The sequence below is a fragment of the Halictus rubicundus genome, chromosome 8 (assembly GCF_050948215.1).
Source record: "Halictus rubicundus isolate RS-2024b chromosome 8, iyHalRubi1_principal, whole genome shotgun sequence".
Taxonomy (NCBI): domain Eukaryota; kingdom Metazoa; phylum Arthropoda; class Insecta; order Hymenoptera; family Halictidae; genus Halictus; species Halictus rubicundus.
Window position 1 is genome coordinate 1521001 of NC_135156.1, and position 16622 is coordinate 1537622.

Consider the following 16622-nt stretch of genomic DNA (forward strand, 5'->3'; position numbering starts at 1 on the left):
TTATGACCACCGTCCGACGAAAACACGAAGGAAAACACTCGGTCAACACGTGCTGGAAATGACTTCCTCATACTAAATCATAATATCGCACCTCCTCCTCGGAAAACATAACAATGGATACTATTTTTACCAAGAAAGTCCCGTATGATTAATTCCATGATATTCGACGTAAGCTGTGGATTATAGCAGTGGGCTAAGGATATTAAATCGTTACCGCCCACTACTACGCGATTGTAGGGGGTGGAAAGACGTCATTTCGTAAGGGTTCGAAGTGGTGACATTGTATTGATACGAATGCGCGGCCGATTGGTTCAGAGTGGAAGACGCAGGCCTCGTTTCACACCACGCATTTTCACAAATATTGGCTACAGCGGTCACACATACTATGTAGCGTGTGACGTTCGACGTTAAAACATTGGGCCTACAGGCGCGGCTGAAGTGGGGATAGGTTTGTTAGCATAGTAATAAATTGTTATTTTGTTTGTTATAACGATTAAATTCCTTAACAACGTATTCCCCATCTATTACCACGACGAACTCTGAAAAGTTCTGGTTGATAGCTTTTTAAATAAATACAGCATGTTCATTCTGCCTTCGTGCCACCACGCCAGGAGCCTGTCAGGCTCTAGCATTGGCCTGCGAACCCCTGGGGTTCTGGCAGCAGAGGACACGCTGTGCCTTTGTTCCGAGCATCTCGAACCCTCTCAAGTGGCTGTCCCGGACCCCAAAATTCGTATAAACTGGGAAAAACCGCCAGGCTTGCCGGCCTGTGAGGTATGCATTGACCTTACCCGTTTTCACTATACACGGTATTTTTGGAAAGATTTTTAACGTTCTTCTAGTGTTTTTAATGCTTGGTTAGCTTTTGGGCATTATTGCACACTGTGTGCCAGTTCCCCGGCTCTGGAGATAAAGTCCATCTAGGAGTGAGTGTGAAGACTGGGAGAACCGGAAAATTAATGGTGGGGATCGTGCAGCGACGACAGAGGGGAAAAAGTTGCCTGGCTCTGATGTACACAGCATTCAACTCTGCCTTCTTGTTCTGAAGAGTTCATAGAGTAATATCATGCTAGGCACTATTGTAGGAAAGAACAATATATCTTTAAAATTTGTATTTGTTCAAAAACTATACATAAACAACAACAAAAATTATAGGTTCATAACGAAATCAAGTGCTACAACTATTACATAGCACAATTTTGATTAAATATATGATAATTTTTTAATTTTCAATTGTATTCTCACAAATATGATACAACATGTAACAAAAATCAATAATTAATAAGAAAATATCTTAACAGATCTTCTCTTTTAACTTTAAAGCGCTATAAGCATTTTGAATGTATTGTTAGATCATGCGCTACTTTAATAACCTCCTTTTCAATTATGGATACAATATTAGAAAAGATGATGTAGTAGCACATCGACAATTGTTTAGAATCGTTCGCATTACTAGCGTACCATTCCACGTCCACAGATGATCTAGGAGAATCGTTACTATTGTGTTCAAAATATTAGCGTTTGATACAATAATCTACTAAAACTTAACTCGAATTAATTATAGATGGTAGGTTACCCAATAATCGCTGTTATGGATTACTACTGTGCAAAATATACGTATATGTACATACAGGGTGAACCACGAATCATGACCAGTTGTACTCTGTTATTAGTAGTCCTCCAACGCCGGAAGATATGCGACAGGGAATTGTAGGTGCATACTCAGCAAGCAGTGCAGAGGTCATAGAAAATGCTAAACACTCTTTTATTCGTCATCTACACGAGTGCATTGCAGCTGACGGGCACTATTTTGAACATCGCTTAAATTAAGATTAAACTTATGTTATGATACTTACTTACTGTTTTGAAATCCTCTAACAGATAGGCGTAAAAAAATGTATTTGCAATTTTGCGTATGTATTTGCAAAAAATTGAAGGTAACCTTAAGAAATCATGAAAAAAAGTAATTGACAAAAAGTTTGCTATAATCACGTGAAAGCTCTCTTAACACTAGGTTTACGGGACCCGTCAAAATGACGGGTTCCAATATTTTTAATTTACGATTATTGAGATTGTGAAGATCCATCTACGTGGAATTATTCAACAAATTTATTTCTTTAGGTATATATTATTTAAAAAATAGCTGAAAACTTGGATAGACACATTCTTCTTATTTTTATAAAATAATGTAAAATACTCAGTTTTAATGCTCCGTAAACCTAGTGTTAAAACCATGCTATATTTGATAAAAACATTTTCGATCGGACTGCTAATAACAGAGTAATCTCTACTGGTCACGATCCATGGTTCATCCCTGTAGATAAACGTTATACAGTGACAGTTTATGATTCATTTTTTTTTAAATTTAAATCTCTATATAAATTCACTGTGTCAGTAACATAGTGTACAACACTATAGAAACCCTACAGTCACGACTATCTTCTTTAAATGAGCTTCTTTTCCATTAAATGGAGTAAGTCAATATTTGTCTGTTTGGTTTTACACCACGTTTCAAAGGTTTAATCGCCATTAAATAAAATAATTGTAATATAATTTTAGCATAGCTGTCACAAAACAAACGTAACATTCTTCATCGAATGAATGATTAAATATTTTAACAATTAATGATGTTTAACGAATAATGATTGAATATTTTAACCTGAAGCATTTTTGTATTAAACGGCTAAAATATTCACATATGTATCAGATTAGTGTATTGATTATCATCTGATTATTGAGAATCAATGTGTAAATACTTACATGTGCAAACTAACAATAAATATTATTATTAAACGAAATTGATACATATGCATACTTTTAATTTATCTTCTCTCTTCTTGACGTTAATGCAAGACGGGCTGTAGTATTTTAATAAAGCTAAAAATTCCAGGGAAAGTCGCATATAATTATGTAACAATATTGCTGCATCTATGCAATTTTATAAAGATCATCATCAAGGTGCATCATAATGCAATTTTGTGTAAAAGACGTTACATGAATTCATAAAAAAATAATATGCATGACAGTATTTCTACTATTCCAATAGCTGGAAAAGTGACCGATACTAATTTAAAAAACACATGACGCCTGAGATATTATCAGTATTATATTCTATTTTAATAAAACTCTTCGAACGCTAGACAATAGACTTAATAAAATTTTTTGTAAGCAAATATCATTAAATCGTGTCTAAATATTCAAAGTTATGTTAAAATGCTATTAGAAAATTCCTATTATTTCTACCATTAACCACATCACTTTCTATTGTATATAACATTTTAAGCGAGAATACTCCAATCAATCGTCGATAGAAAAGAATCCGTTGCCAAAGCAAAACATTTTCATAACAGCATTAAGATCAAGACACTTTAGTTGCTTATTTCACGCCAGTGTTAGCGGACAATAACGTGAGAACATAATCACGCGAATATACATAGTAAGCAAGTAAATACTAGTATAGTAGAATATACAGTGGGCAGAAACAATAAGGAGGAAGATACAAACCAGTGAGCACAGCGCCAACGAGCATGAAGAGAAACCCGAATGCCGGAAGAGCAATCTGGCAGTTTGCAGCTATTACGACTCCAGCTACCATCAGACCACCTTCTATCTTCTCCACCCTTAACCGCGATATGGGGGTGGGACATTTTAATTTTGATCCAAGGCTACCACCCAGCGTACCCTCCTCAGCCGCCATGGCACTGGGCCTGAAACAATTGAAATCGAAAAGTAACAATTTAATCATTTTCAGCTTTCTTGATTTTCTGGAAATTATTAGATCCCATTTACATACACTGCATTCACACTTCGCAGATAAAACAAATTTTGCGCAAGAAATTAGAAAATTTCGCAAGTTTCTATTTTGCAGAGGCTATATTTTTTACTAGCAGATGAACAATTGAGTGAACAAGATTAACAGATGTAAACACAGTAGTTTCTTACATTTTTTTGAAATGTGCACGAATTAAATCGTAAGATTTTCCCCGTGGAAATAAGTAAAATTACACTAGTTGTATGTACAGGGTGTTCGCGATAATTTGTACCAGCGTTTTCTTCGTAAAAGGTAAACATTAGAAAAAAGCCGAGGAGGAGGTAGTTTCAGTATATTTTACTAGCAATATGAACTTTCTAGAGACAAAGGTGACCTTCATTTTTTCAATGGAATGTTTCATATTTGTTTACGTAAAATGAAAACGAACATTGAGACGAGTTCAACCATGTAGTATACTGTGGTCTTCAGGGTCATACAAGGGCAGAAATAAAAGAAATAGATTTAACATTTCATAGTATTGTATTTACTAGTATGTTGTAGTGATAAGACTACATCTCGTGTTCAATGTGACTTCCATTAGCAAGAATGCATTTCTGAGTACTGCTGACTACATTCCTGGTAGTTTCTGCCAATGTTGCAGGAGATATGGATGCATAGGCTTCTATTATCTTAGTTTGTAAATCGTCCAAATTTCTCGGTGGTGTAGTGTGAACAATATCTTTAATATGTCCCCACAAAAAAAATGTAGTGGTGACAAATCGGGGGATCTTGCAGGCCATTTTATAGGTCCGTATGTTCCGATTCATTTATCGTTAAACATACTATGTAAAAAGTGGGTTACCGATCTACGTACATGACTCATCCAAGAAACAATGGCAGTGATTACCAGTAACTTTGAAATTCACAATTTAGAAATTGTAAATACTTATTTCCATTTAGAATTCCAATGTAAAAATATGGACTTAGTAAAATGTTATCAATAATTCCACATCAAGCATTTGTTTTGAATTGTACTTGGAAATTTGTCAAAAAAATTTTTTTTTGTAAAACATATTTAACGTATCCAATTTTTCCTGCGTAGAATAACGATACATAATGATAACGTAAGGTTTGGCTGGATGTTTCACACAGACGTACTGAAACTAAAGGAATAAGATTGTGTTTTCAAAACATAAACATTCACACAGTCAGTGGAAGTCACATTGAACACGAGATGTAGTCTTATCACTACAGAATACTAGTAAATACAATATTACGAAATGTTAAATCTATTTCTTTTATTTCTGCCCTTGTATGACCCTGAAGACCACAGTATACTACATGGTTTAAATCATCAATGTCCGCTTTCATATGACGTAAACAAATATGTACCATTCCATTTAAAAAAATAGAGGCCACCTTTGTTTTTAGAAAAATATTAAAAATGCAAAAAACTGAGATAGGCTGTCATATTGCTAGTAAAATATACTGAAACTACCTCCTCTTCGGTTTTTTTCTAATGTTTACCTTTTAAGAAAAAAAAAACGCTGGTACAAATTATCGCGAACACCCTGTATAATTCCATTTGTATTATACAGATTTAAATAAATTTATCAAATACATACTTAGGTAGTCTTGCAATTGCATTGAATGAAAGAAATATAGTTTCAAAATTACATTTTGAAATATAATTTAATGCAATTTCATTCGCGCTAATTGGTCTTAAGATGTTTTTAATTTCATAAGCAGTGGTATTATTTATGTAATAATGATATGTTATTCTAATTGTTTCTAATAATGTATTATTACAACTTAAAACAATACGTTTTTCAGTACATTTTCATAGAATAAATTATGATTTAAAAAATTACTGATAGTACCTAAGAATAATGTAAATATATATACATTTATGTCAACAAAAATGAAGGACTATTGATAAACAATATCAATATTCGTGAGGTTTAAGAAAGGAACGCGACGCTCCCGGCTCACGCGTAACACGGTCTGCTGGAGCGCGGCCCCCACCGCGGAGTATCCCCATAGCGAGGTGTCCCCACCGCGAAGGAGCTCGCCACCGCGAGTAAACAACCGAAAAACTGGCTAAGCGCAGGTGGCCATCACAACATAAGAAAAAAACGGAGGATTAGGGAAAAATTTGAAGAAGAGCCGAAATAGGAGGAAACATGGCGGAAAGTACTGGTATAAATAGGTCTGCTAGAAGCCGCAGAGCGTTATAGCTAAATAAATCGCTGAGAGGTGCGGAATAGAACAAGCACCCCGGTTTCTCCTCAATTGTTAGGATGATGCGTAACCCCGCACGATCTAGCATCTTAAAAATTATTAATATTAAACTCCTTAAAATCGTAGGAACAAAATTAATGTCTAGTTATATATTTTATTCTATTAGAACAACAAGCGCCACATCCAAACGAACGCACACACATCATGTAAAATTAACACGCATACTTAAATGTAAATCACATACACACACAGACAACACTCCCTCATTATTGTAAATATAAAACATTATTTTTTATAATATACTTACCCAGATAGCACAGAGACGTCTTTAAGATGTCTGCAGTTGGACATTCTTAAAGACGTCCCGAATGTTCTACGAACGTCTTCCGAACGTCTCCTTGAACGTCTTTTGTTACAAAACGGTACGTCTTAAAGACGTCTTTTAGACGCCTTTTAAACGTCTTAGTAAATGTTAATTAATAAATTAATTAATAAATTAATTTAAATGAATAAAGCAATATTTTATTGTTATTGTTACTATTTATTAGAATATTCAAAGTATACATTAAAATTAAAATTAAACATTAACCATTAAAATTAAAATTAAAATTAAAATTAAACATTACAATTAAAACTATCGTAGCTATGGGTACCTAAATATTAATACAATTTTGTTAATAATTCTAAGATATGTTGTTAACAATTAATAATTAATAATTAATACAATCGGCCGCCCTCTTCAGCTAATATCTGTATAGCTAACCTAGGTGTCCTTTTGGCTTCCAAGCATTTTCGCCTCTTGTGCACTTTAGGGCACTTTAGCCTACAGCAGCACTTCGAGTAGCAGTCAGACAAATTGTAACCTAAAAAAGTGAACGAAAATTAAGAAAAGTTATAAAACAACACTAACATAAATATAGCACAATGGCATAAGCAAAAACAACAATGGTACAAATAATAGCAATAAAAATACTTACTTGTCTAAATAATATGTAAATAACGACATGCAATGACGATGTGAAATAACGCTGTCCAAAGTCCCCAGTTCACAACACTCGACCACTCACAACACTAAGGGATAGTTCAGACACGGCGGAAACAGCGCATGTGAACGCATATGAACACGTTAATATAAATAAACACCGCGCAGTTTCCGTCGTGTCTGAACTAGACCTAACGAAATCGCTCGAAAGTCGGAAATCGCAACGAAACACGACCCTGAACGGTTCTAGGGTAACTGACGAGAAGTCCTCCCCCACTATGTGACCAGGTCCCTTAAGAACATGTGGTCCTTATTCTTTTGAGAGAGGCACAATCTTAGGTATAGACTATAGGCCATAGAAAAGATCCCTAACCTTCGAAGTAGGAGTCAACAAATGCGCCCGTCGGTTCTTGATACAACTTTGTAATCGTCTATATATATATTTATATAGCACATTTACAGCACAAATATAATTTATATATATATTATACTGTATATATTAGTGCGTATATACAATTCTAAAAGCCAGTAGTAAATGAATCATGATGTTAGCAAACAAAAATGTCTATATCTCAGAAACGGTTGACCTTTTGACCTATGTTTACTAAAGCTTTTTTACTCAGTACAGTGTATCCTATATACCATATAAATATTGAATGCTTTTTTTAACACCCTGCATATTAACAGATCTTTGAGTAATAACCATTCTTTTTCCTACAAGCCAAAATTCCTTTTCCTGAAAAATTAAAGGACCCACTACGAAAAGACGTAACAAAACAGTTATTCAAGTATATCTACCTTAAAATGATTATTTATTGAACATTTATAGTATTATAAACGAACTGTTAATGAACTAGATTTTATAAGTAATGTATGTACAATGTGAAGTTAAACTACCACACTTAAAAATATAATTTATCATAAGAAAATGATATGTATACAATATGCAAATACGATAAGTGCTAAAGAATGAATAGCGCAGAGGAAAGTTTGAAAATTACGACCAAAACCATTGATACAATCACGTATTTCACATAGGAATTAAATATAATAATTAAGCTAAATTTTAAAATAGACTGAAACAGTGATATAAAAAAAAAATATACTACATAAATGTAAGTTTGTGAAATCCTCTGAAATATTAAATAACGAAGAATTATTTATAAATTTTAATATTTCCATATTAAAAACTATAATACGTAATCGTTAATAACCCGATTCTGAAGAAATAATTGTAAAAAAAAATTGGGCTCAGCCGGGATTTGAACCCGGGACCTCTCGCACCCAAAGCGAGAATCATACCCCTAGACCACTGAGCCGCTTACGGCTGTTCTTCTTCTATAGTCATAGTCATGGTATTCTTTTGTATGTTATATGCTCATTCAATTCTGGATTAGTTTAGGATATTATCCCGAAAGGCACCGGTTGCGATCGATATGAATTTTGAAGCATGCTATGAAGGATGTGGAAGGACTCCAAATATAAAATTTTAACTTCGGGAGTTCACCCGTATAAAAAATTCAGATACTTGAGGGGAATCCGCTCAATTACTCTACGATCGTTTGCTTCGGACGAATCATCGTATTGTTTCACGAATTCTTTTAAATAGAAAGTGGTCTACTGTTTTGGGGGTGGGCTGCCACACCCAAACCAAACGTCACCCTAACTCTAACCCTAAATAGTAACGCACGCACCACGATACGACTTGGACTGTCTCACATTTCCCTAAGCATCGCGTTTCCAACGGAAAAAACATAAACAGACCACACTACACCATCATTCATAATACACACATGCATACATATCATTTAGGTATTCTTACATTGTAGCTGAATATAGCGTCCATAGCATCGAAAACCTATTATGACGGATTTATAATTGAGAACCTGTACTTTCTAAAGAAGATATAAAGAGAAGACTGTATCTTCTAAACGCATAAATTGCCGAAGCTAAAATTATATACAGTGTGTGCCACGAGCTCTGTTCACTTGAATATCTTGATTATTTCAAACAATACGAGAAAATGTTACTTACAGAAGTTGTAGGGTTTAAGAAACTACATAATATGGTATAAATGATATTCTTGCAAGTGGAGACGTAGAGAAAATATAGAGGTCACCTTTGATTTTTTAAATGGAACATACAATTTTTTATGCTCGATTTCGATATTCTGAGTATAAAAGTACTATAGTGTATTTGTCCTAAAACTTACCTTTGCTGAGATATTTTACTGTTTTCATTCTATTACTTTCATTATGGAACGTATTAAAGGATATGTTCACTACGTCAAATGTAAACATTGGTAGGCTTTCGACGTCTCTAAGTGTCAGTCAGTTTTTCAGTTACTGAACATAAGACAGTCAATATGAAATTTTCATTCGAAGAACAATTAGAGATGCTTCTAATTTATGGAGAAAGTAAGAGAAACGCAATTGTGGCTCGAAATTTGTACGGTGAAAGATATCCAAACCGCATATGCCCTTCACACAAGATTTTTGAAAGATTGTGTAAAAAATTAAAAGAAACTGGAAGTCTCGCTGTTCGTAAGATGAATTGTGAAAAGCCTGTATGTAGTGATGAAGATAATGAAATTAATGTTGTTGCAATGGTACATCATAATCCTCATATCAGTGTATGTCATATTCAGTGCGAATCTGAAGTCAGCAAAACGAATTCTCACTCGTCACTACTATCATCTGTACCACATTAGCCATCACCAGAAATTACATGACATTGATTATGTAAATTGTGTTAGATTTTGAGGATAGGCTCAAAAGCAGCTACAAATCAATCCACTTTTTTCTCTTCAATACTATTTACCGATGAGGTTACTTTTACCAGCACTAGACGTGTTAATTTACATAACACGCATTACTGGTCAGTACAAAATCCTCACTGGCTACGAGAAATTGATCATCAAAGACGTTGCTCCATTAATCTGTGATGTGGAATCATAGGGCAATAAATAATTGGGCCTTATTTCATTGACAGCACTTTTATTGGTAAAAAATGTGATACGTTCTTAAGAAATACATTGCCAAATTTATTAGAAAACTTGCCATTAAGCGTTCATCAGACAATGTGGTATCATCACGATGAATGTCCAATACACTACGCCCGAAGGGTGACAAGTACACTTAATGAAATATTCCCAAATCGATGGATAGGACGCGGTGGCACTATTTGTTGGCCAGCACGAAGTCCAGATTTAACACCCCTAGATTTTTTCTTGTGAGGAACATTGAGAAGTATTGTGTATCAAGATGCATCAACAACTCCGGAAGATATGAAGCAACGAATTATCGCAGCGTGTGCTACAATAGACGCTCCAGCAATAAGATGTGTTAGAGACGCAACAGTTCAAAGACCACAACAGTGCATCGTTGCAGGTGGCCGACATTTCAAACATTCTTCATGAAAACAGTCAAATATCATATATTATAGGATAAGTACACTTTAGTATTTTTATACTCAGAACACGCCAATTTATCGAAATAGAGCATAAAAAATTAGACATTCCATTTAAAAGAACAATGGTGACCTCTATATCTTCTCTACGCCTCCACTTGCAAGAATATCATTTATACCATATTATGTAGTTTCTTAAACCCTACAACTTCTGCAAGTAACATTTTCTCGTATTGTTTGAAATAACCAAGATATTCATGTGAACAGAACTCATGGGACACACTGTATATGAGGTCCTTCCCTATACCTCATAATACCTACCAAGTTTTATCTCGATCGGCCACAGTTGCCTGTCAGAAGTATAGCCTTATTTTATTATGATATTTTTATAAACGATAACGAATGGATACTGACATTTACCTTCTAATAACTATAGACTGAAAACTAATATCAAAATTTGAGTAATTCAGATAAAGTTTAGGAAAATCAGTAGTTCTGAGGTAGTATATTATCTAATAAACAATAATCAATCTTTTTGTCCATATACATATATACCAAATGAACACCTACACGGGATAATAATATTTTCCTATTATCTGATAATATCAACATACATAATACGTTTATGAATGAAAAATATTTCTTGGAAGTAATAAAAAGTAGTAGTGTTTATTTGTGTATGTTTTAGTATCGAAGCGAGTATCGAAAATATGACAATATCAAAATATGATTTATTTTTCCCTTCCACTATATTCATTCTATATGTAAATATATGTTGTATTTTATTTTTTCATGTATATAAAATACACAAAATACTCAGAAGTAGTTAACCTATGCTCTAAAATTATTTATTCATAAATATTTTTTGTCGATAACACGAATTTTACATATTTACGAATCAGATATTTTTAAAAATTTGCAATATAATTTTTATGCACGTTAAAAAATCATTCTAAATTCATTAAAAAATGTATTATTAGTAATAATAATTTATTACAATGAAGAGAAAGTAATAAAAAAACTTGGGCTCAGCCGGGATTTGAACCCGGGACCTCTCGCACCCAAAGCGAGAATCATACCCCTAGACCACTGAGCCAATCGATTTCGATATTCCAAATTTTATCTGAGTTTGTTTTTACCGTACGCTCAGAGCAGTAATTGTAAATTGTTTAGTTAATTCTACATATCAAAGCAACATTTAGACATAAGCATATTTTTTAAAATAAATGACCTCTTGTCGATAATGAACGCATATTTAACATTAATGAAACAGTAAAAGGCTCTTTTTGTTCAACTTACTTTACAACAATTTGAATGCGCTGTGATTTATAATAATTAAAAATTAATACAATCAAATGCTTTAATGTTTAAATAAAAACATACAGCGAAAAATTATTATTAATGTGTACACAAGAATAAAACGATGATTCAATTTGATGATTCATCCTCATCCATTGACGAATTAATTACAAATTTGTATGAATTTCAAACTTTAGTTTGTTTTACGAATCATGCAAGTGCGAATAAAAATAACGTGTTACAATTTTAGTAATATTTATACGTAACAAAAGAAAGTTTATTACATTTACTCGCATTTATTACATAACTTCAAGATATTCTAATACATATCTGTATGCTATAGCAATCAATTTTTGTATTGTAGTACTTGACAATGTTTGCAATATATTAACTAACAAGTCGAATTATAAGAACACCCATATTTACTTACTTATATCATGGATAATATTGTATATTAAGAAAAGTTTTGTCAGAGGCGATTATGAAATAGATACAGAATGATGCTTGTTCGAAAAGCTGCTCAGAATTGGGAGCCGGTTAAAAATGTAAGAACACGGAATCAATAATGCACTAAGAACAAGTTTAACTACTATAGTATACAGTTTTAAGTATATTTTTATATACGCATTACTGATATATGTAGGCTATTCAAGCTTTTCAAATGCAGATGAGTCAAACTAATTTGATTTTTCGCATTATTAGGAAGATATCGTTTGTATCGTTTGTATCGTTTGTATTCGTGGAGATGTTGTTTATGATCCACCGCCCAGACATGTAAAGGACTTGAAAAGTAAAATAACACAATTGTATGCATTAATATCTCGGAGAAGATTAGGAGAAGCTGCCAAGAATGTAATTAATAGAGTCGAACTATGCATTCATGCATAAGGAAGTGATATTGAACATTTACTGTAATCTCGTTAACAAAGTATACTTTTAAACACATTAGTAGTCACGTCCATTTCTCGAAAAATAATGTCAATATGCAAAACTGATATGCACTGTCTGCATTGGTTACAAAAAACCGTCAAACTTTTTCTTCTTCTACTTTTTTCGAATCAGAATAGTTTTCGAAAAAAAACGCTGGTTATTAATGACGTGAACACTCTGTATACACACACTTTATGCTTAATTGTTCTTGATCGCCTTCGAAACAGGAACGCGTTTATCCAGATTTAAAAACTTATAATATGTTTGTCAATATTCGCTCACTCTGGTTTGTACGCAAGAGATCTGTCAGCGGTAATCGAGATACATATATAAATTCTGTGGATATAGAAAAAGTACATTATTTAGAAACATTTCATAGAATTCTTTTAGTTACATAATGTGTATTTGAAACAGAAACTGTAACTGTTATGAGAATGTCGGTTCTGGCTGATATCGGTTACGGTTGCGGCTCTAAAGAACCGATATTATTTCGGTTCTATAACTGTTATTTTTCGGTTCTGTCATTCTGTACTCTGTATTGTGTTCGGCCTTATATATTTAGTATTTAAACAATTTTTAAATAAATAAATTTTTATAATGTATAGGAATTTGTTTCTATATTCATTATTATTTCAATGATATTATATAATAAATTTTTATAATGTATAGAAATTTGTTTCTATATTCACTATTTGCATTATTATTTCGATAATAAATATCGATTTATATTTGTAATTTACTAAAATGGGAAGAAAGAAATATGAAATTGTAAGCCAGTTTGTTGAAGTGACTCCATGTGGCAGAAATCTACGCTGTTCAATTGGCGACTGTTCTTCAATCATTTCGGTATGAATTATTTTAACAATAAATTATTATTGAAATAATAATTCAAATAATGATTATAGAAGCATTATAAAAATGTATTTATTTAAACTATGATTGTAACAATAAATTATTATTGAAATAATAATGAATATAGAAAAAAATTTCTATACATTATAAAAATTTATTTATTAAAAAATTATGTAATTATTACTTAAGTAGTTATTTATTGTTATTTATTATTTAAATAAGGCCGAACACAATACAGAATACAGAATGACGGAACCGAAACCAGAACCGAAATCAAGAATCGAAAAATAACAGTTATAGAACCGAAATAATATCGGTTCTCCAGAACCGTAACCGTAACCGGTATTCTCATAACAGTTACATCATTTCGGTTCTTCATAACTGTTTCGAGAACCGGAATCGATATCATAACAGTTTTCGATTTACTAGATGATCGAATGCAGTAGATGATATTTAGTTTAGATTTAGTAGATGATCTAAAATATTTGAATATAATAGCTTACTAAGAAACTCAAATTCCAATTTAAAGATGCAAACTAAAAATTCAATTAGCAGAAACAAGTGTTCACATTAACATAAAAGCAATAGTATTAAATCGCAAGAAATTGTTAGGTAAAAATAAAAAATTTAAATTTACAATTCTTCCATTCCTTGATCTTAAGCCTGTCTCACTTTGATCGAACAGCTTGGCGCGGTAAATTATTGTATGTTACGGAAAGGTAATCATGACTAATTGTAAAAAAAAGACAAAGTGATTCAGAGACAGCGAATAAGGTAAACAAAGTGAACCTTAGAATGTGAGTGATCATGGAAAAATCTCAGAATAGTTAAAATTACACAGTTAAAAGCGTAACAAATCACATATTTTTAAGAGCACCTAAGGATCTTGGTTGAATAAGTGGTAAACGAGATTGTCTGTGTACACTTTATTTACACTAGCTTTGTACAGGGTGTACCAAAATTATGTGTAAAGATTATCACAGCAGGATTCTGTACCTTTGGATCAGTAGAGAATTATTTGAAAAATTACGTGCAAAATTGACCTTGATCGGTTCTTTCAAGGTCAACTTTTTAATTGTTGGATCGTAATTTACCCACCGAGAGGATTAAACATCTCAAAACAACTGTATGCCTCAAGTGAATCGTTCTCTTAAAAAACGACTGTAAAGTTTCCTCAACTATTTTATTCCATATGTCAACATGGTGTCCCAAAATGGTATAAACGCGGAGAGAATGTGGAGACACGGAATGTGGAAACGTGGAGAGACACTTCATTTTCAGGAAAAATGACTAGAAATACGTCAAGTTCGCAAGCCCAGTGTTTTTAAGAAGTGGAATTAACAGGTTATGAACAGACATATCAGACGATTCCTATTCAATAACACGCGTGTTCGCCGAATTTCCAAACCCGAAAACAAGGCGTCAAACGATAAAATTTTATTTCATATTTTCGACTTATTTTCTAATATAGAATTATATACCATGTAGACATATGGAATAAAATAGTTTACGAAATTTTAAAGTCGTTTTTTAAGAGAACGATTGATTTGAGGCATACAGTTGTTTTGAGACTTTTTATCCTCTCAGTGAATAGATTACGGTGCAACAATTAAAATTTTGACCTTGAAAAACCGATCAAGGAAAATTTTGCACGTAACTTTATAAACAGATTTCCACCGATCCAAAGGTACAGAATCCAGCTGTGGTAGTCTATAGTCGCGGTATAAAGTTGGATGAGGTATTGCTATGTTACGATTTCGGTGTTCTTGTTGTGATGCAACACAACGTCTTGCAACGTCTTGTCTTATGCGTCTTGTTCTGGTTACGTCTCGTCGTGTTTAGACTAACGTCACCTCGGTTTTGTTGTTATTGGTCGGTTAGCTGGAGTGGGAAATTCTGTCAGAAAAGCTCGTGTTGTTTGGGTGTTTTATGACGGAGTCGTACACGTCAACTGTGTCCGTAAAGAATTTCCAAAACGGAATACTCTGCATGGATGCTTCGCTAACTAGGTCGTCGCAAATTATCCGGCCTAAATCGATGTAGGGTCGGTTCGGCACGTCCTTTCGTCGCTGTTGCAATTCGCAACACTGGTACTGGTGTTATTTCGTCTTCTGGATGTTGCGCACAGAAAATAAATAACGGGATGTTATCTTCCCTACCATTTTCTAGATGATTTTTGGGTATATACAGAAAATGAACTTGCCCATAAGCGAGACCAGCCGAAACCGAGTGATTACACGTGACACTACGCGTCGCAAGATATGGTATACAGTCCCCTTCGAATGATAACTTAATTAGTGCGCATCGTTGCCGTCTACCAAGTAGACATAACCCTCGCATTTTTTAGTGCAGGGCTCGGAATTATTGGCACGCGTCGGACGATTTTCGAAGGGTACGCCTCCTCGACCCAGCGCGTATCTCGATCCCCGTGGCGGTCCTAAGTTTCGGGCCAGCTCGGGCGCGTACCATAGGCGCTATTGTAACCGTTACAATGTAAGCGCAGGCGATGCAAACAGCTACGTCCAAACTTCCTGTAGAACTTAGCAATTCTCCAAACACGTCTAAACATGCGCAAAGATCAAGTTATCCCGGATGTTAGTAAAATTTGGGCAATACAATTAAAAATTATTTTTAAAATTTATCTTCCGAATTCATTTTCCAAATTTATTTTCTACAGCTGTTGTCCGAAATTATAGTGGAATAGGCCTACAGGGGATACCCTGAGAAAAAAAAAACACATTGACAATAGTACCTCGACGGTACTGTTTGGAAACCTTTTGTACAGGCGTTGCCCTAAAGCGCCTATAGCACGCGCCTAAGCTGGCTCGAGAACTAGGGCCGCCACGGGATGCGAGACGCCGCACAGTGGGCAATTTGGACGAAATCGGATTCAAAATCAAAGAACTTTTGATAGAAATGAGGTAGAGCGATGAAATTTTTTTTAAATGAAAGCTGAAACTTTGTAGAATATGGAAAAAATAGGGAGATTATTACCATCCAATCATTTCAACGAAAAAATGACTTCGTTAGTTTTTGTCACAAAAATCTATTTTTTGCAAAATCCTGAGGTCGTAGACAAATTTTGAGACCAGATTTGAAATCAGCCTGAAAAAATCTATGGGAAATGATGTATAGCATGTTAAAAAAAATTTTTTTCCG

The 16622-nt window shown here is 33.7% G+C and overlaps 1 protein-coding gene and 2 non-coding genes across 7 annotated transcripts in view; all 3 read right to left on the reverse strand.

The window, feature by feature from the left end:
• LOC143356642 (uncharacterized) overlaps nt 1-16622 on the reverse strand; it is a 281650-nt gene that overhangs the window by 134423 nt on the left and 130605 nt on the right. For all 5 annotated transcript variants that reach the window (XM_076792507.1, XM_076792509.1, XM_076792510.1 and 2 more), the window contains exon 2: nt 3505-3707. In XM_076792507.1, the coding sequence (XP_076648622.1) occupies nt 3505-3707 (203 nt within the window). The remainder of the gene's footprint in view (nt 1-3504; nt 3708-16622) is intronic.
• Trnap-ugg (transfer RNA proline (anticodon UGG)) lies at nt 8222-8293 on the reverse strand. The gene has a single exon. It is a non-coding gene; the product is annotated as a tRNA-Pro (tRNA).
• Trnap-ugg (transfer RNA proline (anticodon UGG)) lies at nt 11407-11478 on the reverse strand. The gene has a single exon. It is a non-coding gene; the product is annotated as a tRNA-Pro (tRNA).